Raw genomic sequence first — 11,562 nt, forward strand, 5'->3', positions numbered from 1 at the left:
TCTGCAGACCACACAACATGAAGTTCCCTATAGCCACATCCAAGATTACCTTTGGATAGGCAGCAATTTGGTTATCTTTGAGGAAGCATAATAGTCTAGTTCAGTTACCAAATGAGTTTACATCATATTTACCACTGTCCTCCAAGGACCCTACTGTAAAACTGGCATTAATTAAAAACCCTTGCAAGGGCTGGAGCTGGTGCCCAGGAATGCATGTGTGTGGTGTCAATCTCTTCTCAAATGTCAGCCACTACAATGCAAAGTGTATAAAATACTGTCCAAGCTGGGAAACAGTTCTTTTTGAAGTACTTGATTGATTTCCCAGATTTTGCTTTGGGCTTGAATTGTCCCTCTCTCTTCCACTGATCTCTCTGGTGTCCTATCCAATTGGCATGCTGCAGGGTAAAGAGAAGCATGAATGTCTTGTTGTGTACTTCTAGTGTCTTCGTTGTAAAAGGAGAACATAACCAACATTTTTTAGGCCATATGTGTGTGTTTCTAAAGGACAAGCAGGAAGATACAAGAAATTTCTGAACCATCAAGATCTCAGTCCCATAATAATTTATTTCTCATACTTTTAGAGTAAGGGAAAAAAATAGTCAGGGAAGATGTTTAATCGGTAAGAAGTTAAATCTTTAATGTTTTATCTTTACTGTTAATCATTCATCTTTGAAAGAATAATATTTTTACGAGTTTGTAAAGAACTAACCAGACTGGTAATGCTGGCAAACCTCTAACTTCTTAACTAGAAACAAGACTGATCTGTAGAGTTAACAGATAAGGAAGAGAAAGCCATCTCACCATAAAATACATTCATTGGATACATTCAGATAATCACCGAAGATAGACCATATCTGTGTAATTCTTTCATTCTTATGTATTTTCCCAAGACTTTTCACATCTTGGAGCTTGGAACTGAAGGAACTGGCCCCAGCCATTTTTCACCTGCAAGACAAATCAGTACAAAAGAGAAAGTTAAAATTTAATACAGAAAAGTGATTGGCTGGTCGCATTTCTGTAGCAGGGTGACTCTTCCTACTTCTCTTTTTTTTTGAAGGGTAACTACTGATGATGGAATACTGATATTTATCTTGTTTGGCATGCTGCAGCCTGCTTCCTACATCCTTTGCTCTCTAGTTACAACTGCAGCTGTACAGAAGAATTCTTTTCCTCTGTTACAGATGAGAGGTTCTGCAAGTCTGGAACACTCTGCATGAGGGTGAAATCAAGTGTCTTTAGGACTACTTTTCTGAGGGGCTGGTGGTAAGGAAGAGAAAAAGGGTAGAAATCTGGGGAGTCAGAGAAACAAAAATAGAATCTGTTTAAGTCCTTTCCCAGTTTGGAGTGTAGACTAGAAACCAGGGCAGAACATTCCAATTAGGAATAGTTACTGAGATAGTAACTGTTGGAAAGCGAATCTTCCTCACTCTCATTTTCATCAAGAACTTTTTTATACAATCAGAAACCTATCCAGAACAAGTAAGTAAGTGTTCAAAATTCCCTTCTGTTTAGCTTATGACCAAATTTAATTTACATTAATGAAGGTTTGCTGCTGAAATTTTTCCACAAATGCAACACACTAAATCATATATGTAAGTCTTTCTAGTTACTGCTCTCCTCTTTTCCAGGTGCTGCTAAATGTGAGATCTGTAGCCAAATTCCATTTTGTATTAGTTATCACAACTTAACCCAGTTCTGTTTAAAAATTTAAAATTTGTCTTCTATTAATGCAGAAAATGAAAGTAAGGACATTCACATCCAAGAGGATGGTCAATCAATGAATTTCTATTAAGGTTGTGTAATTTGGATTTGGGTGCTCTGATAGTGTTATTTATTAAGAAGAAAGAGACTTAAAATAAAAATGTTAAAAATACAAAAAAAAATCAGTATCAGCCATACTCTTAATCTTTACAAAGATCCAATATCAAAAAGTTAAATATGAACATTCTGAAAACTAAAGAACTTGGTAGTAATTTGAGAATGGCATGTGGAGTGCAAAGCCTTGAAACAAACCAGTGAGAGAGGATGGAGAACTCACATCTTTGGTCACTCTAACTGTATTGAAATACATTCCAGTCAACATTTTAAGAAGTATACTCAACATTTTTAATATTAGAAAGACATTAAGTGTGTTTTGTTTATCTGTATTATTAGGTACACTCACCGATAACGTTGGCTAGCAGCTCTAAACGATCAGAGCCAAAAAAGAGATGAGGTTTCCCATTAAAATGTGCCACAACAGCAGGCATCCCAAATGCCTATTGACACCATGGAGATTAAACAGAGAATGTTATCAAATTTTTGTAGGTACATGATCAGTCTTCAGGAGTAGAACCCTAGAATGCTGACTTTTTTCCTCCCCTTCATTTCACCTTCTTCATTTTGAAAGATGAATCTAATGGAGCCATCAGAAAGTAGGGGATTCAGGATCCAGACTGCATGCCCCTTTTCAGTGAGCTAAAAAAGCAACCTGACAAACTCAGATTTATTTCAAGCAGCGATAAGCAGTATCACTTGATACTGGTCCCTTAGTTGCCCATCCTTGTCAACCAAGTGGAATGGGCTGAATGAGTTTCCCAGATGACAATGCAAAAAAATCCTAATAACAGGGAGTTAGCTTCCACATGTTCAAAAAGCAAAAGTGACTAAGAGAGATGATCTATATAGATCATGTTCCTTGCTTCCTATTTTTCTTAATAGAGAAGAAATGCATAGCTGTGATAAAAGAGGCGTTGGAAACATCTCACCCCATATTTTATTGCTTCCTCTGTTGTCTCCTTCAAACGATTCTTCACTTCAGGGGATGAAATCATGTCAAGTAGCTTCTGGGTGAACTCCGATGATAGCCCAGCCCGTCCTGCAACCTGAGAAAAGACAAGTTAATTAAGAGTGCTTTACTAGGAAGCATTCTAATTCTTATTACAGACAAACTAATTTAGTCTTCAGTGTTATCACCCAAAATCTATTACAAAAACATTACAAAATGTCCTTGAAGTACTTCTTGCCCATTGTCTTGCTGTATTCCCAACCCATTCATCATTTATCAACTCTTAGCCCCTAAAGCCCTAAATCTGCAATTTTATTCTATTTTTTTTCATGATTTAGAGAGAAATAGAGAGAATGCTGAGTTTAACATCTATTGAAATAATGTATTAGGTAACTTTAAAATTAAATAAAAAAGTTGTTCTGAAAATGAAAATCAAGAATCTTACCATATTAGTACGCCAAGACACAGTTTTTACTACAAAGATGGCCACATAGGAGCTGTAAATGATACTTGTAAATCAGAGAATTTTCACAGTTGCTAGCACTATTGATCTATCTTTTTAGTCTCCTCTGTGCCACCGCCACACAAGCAGTACAGGAATGAAATAAAGGTGCCAAAGGTAAAGGTCAAATGTTTATTGGGTAATGCTGAAGTTACAAATACCTATTTTTAAAAATTATCTCACAAAGAATGTTAACTTCTACTCTTAACACCTACTGGAATGACATGCAGTTTTTTGTTTGTTCGTTTTTGCTTTTAAAAAAGAAAAAGTATTCCTGAAAGAAAACTCTCTCAATCACTTTTTTTTCCTTCTTTATTTAGCATCCACACTTTTTTTTGTACCTTCTCCTCTTTCCCCCACATCAGAACAATCAGGAGCTCTTTCTGACGCTACTCAAATGGGAGATAAACAAGTGTAGTCTGATAGTAGTACAAAATGCTGTGCAAGCAGGGTAACCAAAGTGTTTAAACTGCAGTCTTTATGCAGAGACATAGTATCTGATCCTCATCATTTTAGGGCGGGAGGATTTAGGAAGATTGGGGCAGGATTCAAAGACTACTTTGCTTCTATAGCAAGTTATGAGAAATTACTGCTGACTGAAAACTGAGTAAAAAAATACCACAGACACACAATGGAAATGTATCAAGTAAACAATATTTTTCAATCATTGTGTAAAATACGTTCACCTACAAATACTCAGAAGAAAAGGCTGAGGACACTTTGCAGCTTTGGATGGTATATTTCAACATGAGAGGATGGTCTAATACTTGCTGCAGGAGTGAATGAAAACAGACAAAAGCAAGTGAGAAGATACCTACCTGTCTGCCTTGCTGAACATGGATATATTCATAGACTTCCACAGAATGGCTAAATTACTTACAGATCTTTTTGAGTATTAAGTTTGTTTCTCTGAAGTTCTTCATGTCCTTGCTTTATTTAAATAATGATGGATTCATAGGCTTAGGACTTTTTCGCTGGATGTTTAAATATATCCTTCAAGTCTTGCCTTTTGAAAAGGCAAAATGCAAACTTTTTCTGAAATTCTGGTAAAAATATGCACTAAGATGAAGCTAAAGTACAAGGACTAGACTCTGGGAAAACAGCTGGACAGCAAGTTTCAAGTTTCAGATAGGGAAGTTGGGCAGTAGAGACTGTACCCTTTAGCCATGGACAATTCTTCTTCTCTTCATATTCTAAGAATTTAAAAATAAAAGAATGTAGAAGAGAGATCCCTTAAAAAGGGTCTTACACAGAAACCGAGATGCCACTATAACCTGTAAAAAATCTCACCAGCAAAAGAAAATACATCGAGCAAGTACAATGTCTAAGCATATAAGGGTGCAATACAGCACTGAATTTAATAGTAAAGCTTGGCTTCATCATCCCACTGAGAGTTAACTTCCCCAATGAAGTGTTGCATTTCACCAGAAGATTTCATATGTAGCAAAATCTCAATGCATTCTGGAGACTCTGTTTATACTTTCATTACTGTTAATAAAACAGTAGTAACAAATAATTCATTGTCCATTCTGGGTATCTTGCCACATGAATTAACAAAAAGGGCGATTCTGGTTCAAAGTATTATTCAAAGCATGTCAATAAATAAATAAATAAATAAATACAAACAGAGCAGCTAGAGAAATTAAATCTTCATTTTTCCTAACAGAGTTTTTCAAAACTCCAAGTGATCAATTGACAAATTAGCAATTAGTAAGGCCACGCTAAGCTGTTTCCATGGTTATTACTTATACAAGCCATCAGTAAGAATCTGTACCAGAAATGCAGAAGCACCAACAGAAAGGAGACACTTACAGCCACTATACTCTCCATCTGACTGATATCTTCATGCTGGTGAAAGAATAAAATAAGTAATTCAGTACATATGAACAAAAGCTCAGTTCTGGACTTGAAAACAAATTTTCTAAGAAAACAGGAATAAAAACAATGTTAGTTGATACTACTGGAAAAATTTTCTCAGAAAAAGTTTTAAGACACGTGATCAAGGAACACATTGTATGTTTTCTGACATGAACTACTGATTCGCTCAGCCCACAGAACTCACTATCCATACTGAAAATAAGAAATGGCATATTAAGCTGATTAGAAGCTAGTTCTTTTCTTGTAGTGATTCCTGAACCACTATCACTTTATGTTTCCTGCCATGACTTTTAATGAAAAGACTTTTCCTTTCTCTTGTTCACATTCAACGTTTGAACGAAGTAGGACAGGAATGGTGACAGACAGGATCAAGATGTTGGCTTCATAAAATACCGACCTGTGACCAAAAACGCATCCAGAACTCTCTAGATAAGGTTTCCAGGTATTTTGGTTGTGTCATATCAATGGCTGTGATAAAACGCATGGCTCCAAGACTGCCTGTGTTTAGTGGAGAGACAAAGAAACATGCTGAAACAAGGCACAGGACCAGGAAAAGATATCGACTGCAGAAGTATTACCTAAAACCAGTATGATTGTCTATGTAACAGTTCCCAAATGATAAAGCTTATGTTGATTCACAGTACCTTCAATGTTAAAATCATTGACAGGTATATTTCCCCAGAAGTTCCCCTTTTATGGTTAAGAAAAAATGCACAGACTTCATAGTGCTCCCAGATAAAGGAAAGGGCTGTGGTAAGAGAATTTATCTTAACCTTTACTGTCATGGAAAATCTGAGCCAGAGTTGAAAAATATCATCTAAGTCTCTTACTTACTTTTACCAAGGATACGTTGGAAGTCACTTGCTGAAATTGTTACAGGTACCTGGTAATATTTTCCCATCCTTTCCAAATCCTTCAGCATGTATTCTCCACGCTTTGGCAACATTGCTGGGGGCTTGTTACCTTTCAGAAAAAGTTCTACTATAAGCAGGAGATTTCAACTATATTATAAAAGCACTGGACAAAACAAAATTTGATAAATTAGACCTCATCTATACATATACCTAAGGAAGAGTACAATCTCATATCTCCTTAGTGAAACATATGCAGATTTTCCAAACATAATACTATGGTTTAAACGTTATTTATTTTGGTTTTGCACAGATCAGCCCTTTAAGTTAGTAGAACCAGTTTTAAACAAAGGAGCAAATGTCCTGGCAGAGATTTATATTGATTTGGATTGATGACCTTTAAACTAAAAAGCTACACATGGGTAAATAAATACAGAGACTTGTTAATTTCATGATTTATAAATCTCAGTGATTAATTTCTATGACACACTTTGATCCTAAATGTATATTAAGAAATTGTAGGTGTTCCACGGGTTAATTCTAGAAAACCATTCCGTATCAAATTATTATTATCCTATTTTAGAATGGAACTTGGACAGTAGGCAGTATTTTCCACAGAGAGTATAAGCATTAGGGGCAATGTCATAACAGTATGAAATGCCTTGCAGCTGATTTCTCAGTCACTACTGAATTCCACAATCCTATAGTTACTTTGCTGATGGTGCCAAAACTGAGTTTAAAGGTGGCTCTGTGGGTTCAGCACTCATCGAGCTTGCCCACAGGAGTGTCCCACTAGTGAAGAAAGTAATTTCCCACAGAGTTAATTTCCACATATTAGCTACCAGTTGCTTGCATTATGCCACCGAGGAAGGCAGGACGAAAGCGCAAATCAATGTTCCAGATGTGCTGGTACCGGCAGAGTACCTGCAACATAGAGAGGCAATGCCAGATTAATAGTCGGAGAGGTCTGTAGATCTCCATGCAAATAGAAAATAAGCTAAGGCATGAAATAAACGCTGCAGACAAACCCTTTATTATTAGCAATATCCTAAAATCCTTTTTCTGGATGCTGCCTGAGAAATCTCATCTCAGAAAATCTGAAAAGACCACATCTGGGTTATGACTACGCAAGTCTAAGCAAGGGCAAAATAAACAAGAGATCAGGCTCATGAGCGGGAACTTGTTTAACATCAAAACTTTCACTAAAGTAAAATGTTCAGCAGTAACTCCCAAATCAGCACAGGCCATGCTGCAGTGAGGTTGGGATGTGCTTTTTAAGTGTTCCCTGGTTTTCAAAACTCCCGGAAGAAGCTGCGGTATCTCTCACAAGTGAGGCAAAAATAAAATCTGAACACATGGTGGGTAAAGCAAATCAAAACCAACCAAACCAAACCAAAACACGGATCTCCCGTTAGGTAAACTGTCTCTGTAAGGCCGCTGCCTGGGGCAGGGCGGGCACGGCACGCGTTGCCCTTCAGCCGACTCCTGACCCCCGCCGTGCCAGGCCGGCTCCCGGCGGGGAGCCCCGCGGAGAGGACGGGGCTACGTCGGAACCGCCGGCTGCAACCAGCCGGCCTCCCTCCCTCTCCTCCCCTCCTCTCACCTCAAACCCCAGCCAGGAGTACGGGGACACCACATCGTAGAACAGCTCCACGAGCGTCCGTCCCATCCTCGCCCCGAGCCGAGCCGCAGCGCCGTCACCCTTCACCCAGTGCCCCAGCGGCACCACCCCCCCGGCCGGCCCGCGGCGAGGCGGTGCCTGGCGCCCTTCCTCTCGCGTGGTGCTGTTCTGCTGGCTTGTCTGTGGAGCCTGGCTTGGGAAGAAGAGGGAGGAGCTGGGGAGGGAGTCTTTGTTTTTCTCTCTGCTGGGGCAGGAGGAGAAGCCTCCCAAGGAGGGAAGCCGGGAGCTGTCTTAGGCAGAGAAGTGCAGGATGTTTTCCCCAAATCCTCCTACTCTCATCTCTTCTGCCTGGTTTCACTTACTTCATGCATAATTTGTTGCTATAGGAGTAATTATTGTTAAAGGAGTTACATACCTTTTCCCTTATTTACTGATGCATGCTTTTTACTTTGGTACAGAAACATTTTTCCCCAGCATGAATTTTGCTTCAAGAAGTTAGTTTCATCTCTCCCCTTTGTATTGTGCTCACTTCCAAGCTCAGATCTCCATTCTGAGTAGTCATATTGTTTCTCTGAAATTTTTGTCCTTTCAAGTGCTTGTTCTGTATAGTTAATTCACTTGTCTGGCGATGGTGGGAATATTTTGGGAGTTAATCATACTCCATTTTAGCCCAGTCGGTTGACAGCTTTGGTTGTGTGATCAGTCCAATAGTGGGCAGTGAAACAGACTGATCTGGTGAATAGCTAGGTGCAGGTGTCATTACATGGATGTGGCATTGCCATAAAATAGTAGAACCCCAGTAAGGTGGGAAGCATGGGCTAAAAATGCTTTGAGCTGTCCTACATGAGATGAATCAAGAATGAATCAAGATGGCCACAAGGATTTGGGTATAGGAGGTTGAGATGAAACTAAAATTGCAAAGAAGAGTAAGAATGCCAATAACAAACATACTGGTCTAATTTCTGTGGGTGCCGGCACAAACAAGATTAAGAAGTGCCGGGATATTGCACTAGGAGTGGTTAATCACATTTGGACCACTGAGTGGTATCTGCAAGGTCTGAGCTCTGTGGACATGGCTAGAAGAAATCCTCATATCCAAGATGCTGCTGCCAGCCCTTCACAATTTTTTTGGTTCGTGATAAGGTTGTAAGATAGTGAATGGCATATTTCTATGTAATGATCGTATGCAGTGACTGCCAATTAAACACATTCAATTAGGGCTATGTCTAGAAAGACGCGTGTTTGAGCACTACACACAGCAAAAGAAGTAGCTTTCTTAGGACTCAGGATGTTGATCAACTTTTGGGGGACAGTGCTGGATATGTAGCAGATACCTACAAATGAGAGGTGTCTCAAGAAGTGACTCAGCTTGGCATCATCCACAAACTTGCTGAGGGTGCACTCAATCTTACTGTCTATGTTATTAATAAAGGTATTAAACAGTTCAGGTCCCAGTATGGACCCCTGAGAAACACTGCTCATCACTGAGCTCCACCTGGACATTGAGCTGTTGAGAGCAGCTCTCCAGATGCAACTGTCCAGCCAGTTTCTTATCCACTAAATAGTCCGCCTTTCAAATCCATGTCTTTCTCAGGACCATCCAGTGGTGAGGCTGAGGACATATTCCCAGTAGGCAGATTCACACAGAGTGAACATATGCACTATGTATGCGCATGAACATTGCTGGCCACACAGATCACAGATCTCCTCAGGGTGCTCACATGAATGCAGACAGCACCAATGGCCTCATTCTGCTACCCTCTTTGGCTGAGCAAAATGGAAGTCCACTAGTGAAGATATGAACAAAGTGGATCCCTCCGACAACTGGGCTCAGACACTCAGACTGCTCGAGATCTGCCCCTGGATCCAGCTGACACCTGGACATAAGAACCCTTGAGGCTACAGCCTCACTCCAGTTGCTGGCACAGACCGTTGTCCATACACACACACAGGCACACAGCTGGACAAGGTATCCCTCATCTCAGTAGCTGATCCCGCCTCTCCCCTCCCCCCCCCGTGCTAGTGAAAAAACACACCATCACCCTCTAAGATTCACAAGCACTTGCACTTCTGTAGATCCCTTGAATATCAGCATGGGATGTCAGTCCATCTGCTGCTCATGCCCTGAGCCCTTTTGCCAAGTATATAGGTCTCCTACTTAACAAGTATTACCTTATCTTATTCAACTCAATACCTGCTAGCAGAGACATACAGTTAGACACCTATTTCACAAGCACTCATGGATCCCTCTATGCTCAGCAAAGGCTCTTATCTTGGCCTTTGAACTGTGCTCCAAGCTCCCTTAGTCATTTCCAGCTCAGATTCAGTCTTTCTAGAGGCAGGTTTTCCTCCTACTCACCATGTAATGCAGCCTGAAGTTGTTGGGTGATCTCATAAAAACCCCAAGTGCACATCCAAAAAGGAGCAGAAGAGAGAAAATGGGGGCATGGGGTGGGTGGTGGGAAGGACAAGTAATACCCTGTCCAAGTAAAATGTCTGCTCCCAGGCTCTTCACAGGAGCCTGTCACAGGTCCATCTCCACAAGTCCAGAGGAGTTGAGGGGCACAGTAGCAGGTGGGAACCCAAACTCCATCTCCCTCCAAGAACTGGAAAACACTTTCCCAGGCTCCTCACAGGGCTGCCTTAGGACAGCCAGCAGCCCCATTATTCAAGGATAAAACTCATCAAGTCAACAGGAGAGAGACTGAGAGGATATTACTGCAAAGGGATCTGGGATACCTTGTAAGATGCAGAAGAAGAGCATTTTGGGATTGCACAAAATTCATGTTTTTTTATGGGAGGAACCAAAGAGAGGGAAAGGAATATATCTAAGTGATGTGAGGAGGAACAAGGCTTCAGAAATAGAGGTATAAGGGGATAAAAAGGGATAGTTGTGTATAAACAGGACTCGGCTACCAGAGGGACCAGGATAATTGGCTACTGGAATGACTTTATGTACTCTTGTGATAGTAGGTATAACCAGGGAGAAAGTAAACAGGTCCTACTTGGAGCTACATGTCCAGGTGGTTACGTTCCCTTAGGAATTTTAACAAAAGGCTTAATCTTTGCCAAATTTGCCTTTCCTTTTTGGTTTCCTCTTCATTCCTTCCAGTCTAGCTCAGAAAGGATAAAGCTATGCAGATAGAAATATCCTAAATATTACTTAATAGTAGCAATACAGATTAACAGAACACTGTGCTCTCATGATATTCTACAGTGAAGCTCTACTTGGTGCTGAGAGGCAGACGTCCAGAGAAGCATAGATTTGCCAGGATCCTCAGTGAGTACAAAGAAATATTAAGTTAATTTCAGTGCAACTTCTTCTGCCTCAGTCCTTGGCACAAGGTTATAAGGTATCCTGATGGTGGGCTAACAAGGTTAGCGAGATTGTTTGGGCAAGGATCTACTTGTCCGTTTGTCTTCCCTGCTGTTTGGGACAAACTCACACTTCGTTATGTACCATGCTAGCTAGAACAACTGTTGTTTTTATATGTAAATGAGAGTCTCATCTTCATTATGGTGACTCTTATGGATATATCATCTAGACGTATCTTTACAGTGGCATCCTCTATGCAAATGCAGCTTTGTTGGGTGGCATGGGAGTGGCTATTGGAAAGGTGGGGCTCAGATTTTCATAGAATCATTAAGGTTGGAAAAGACCTCCAAGATCATCTGGTCCAACCATCACTCTACCACCAGTATCACTGACTAAACCGTGTCCCTAAGCACGGGCAGTAACCATGTCCCTAAGCATGGGCAGATGTTCAGCCATTTCCATGAAAGCAAGGCGCATCACACATAATTGTTACTTGGAAAGACAAACACCATAACTCTGAACATTCCCTCTTCTTCCTTCTTTCCCCCCAGTTTTATTGCTGAGCATAACATCATACAGTATAAAAAGGCCCTTTGGTCAGTTTGAATCAGTTCTGGTTTTGTCCTC

General features: G+C 40.4%; 1 protein-coding gene across 2 annotated transcripts; it reads right to left on the minus strand.

Annotated features, from left to right (window-relative positions):
• Nucleotides 1-544: 544 nt before the first annotated feature.
• GSTK1 (glutathione S-transferase kappa 1) lies at nt 545-7,755 on the minus strand. 2 transcript variants are annotated; one of them, XM_068700143.1, is made up of 8 exons: nt 7,602-7,755; nt 6,841-6,922; nt 5,982-6,110; nt 5,545-5,645; nt 5,082-5,117; nt 2,748-2,864; nt 2,165-2,258; nt 545-945 (listed from the first exon to the last, which is right to left on the minus strand). In XM_068700143.1, exons 1-8 carry the CDS (start codon nt 7,665-7,667, stop codon nt 896-898), a joined length of 675 nt encoding a protein of 224 aa, XP_068556244.1. In that variant the 5' UTR covers nt 7,668-7,755; the 3' UTR covers nt 545-895. The 2 variants fall into 2 exon arrangements, with proteins under 2 accessions (XP_068556244.1, XP_068556255.1); XM_068700154.1 differs by lacking the exon at nt 5,082-5,117.
• Nucleotides 7,756-11,562: the final 3,807 nt, after the last annotated feature.

Source organism: Anas acuta, chromosome 1, assembly GCF_963932015.1.
Source record: "Anas acuta chromosome 1, bAnaAcu1.1, whole genome shotgun sequence".
In the NCBI taxonomy this organism is placed as follows: Eukaryota; Metazoa; Chordata; class Aves; order Anseriformes; family Anatidae; genus Anas; species Anas acuta.

Bases quoted from the DNA above. Each gene is read 5' to 3' on its own strand.
- GSTK1 (XM_068700143.1), bottom strand. From the start codon at position 7,667: ATGGGACGGACGCTCGTGGAGCTGTTCTACGATGTGGTGTCCCCGTAC. The intron at 5,646-5,981 runs GTAAGTAAGAGA...CACTAAACACAG, and splicing joins CCAACGTATCCTTGGTAAAA to GCAGTCTTGGAGCCATGCGT. The intron at 2,259-2,747 runs GTGAGATGTTTC...TGGTGTCAATAG, and splicing joins AGGAAGCAATAAAATATGGG to GCATTTGGGATGCCTGCTGT.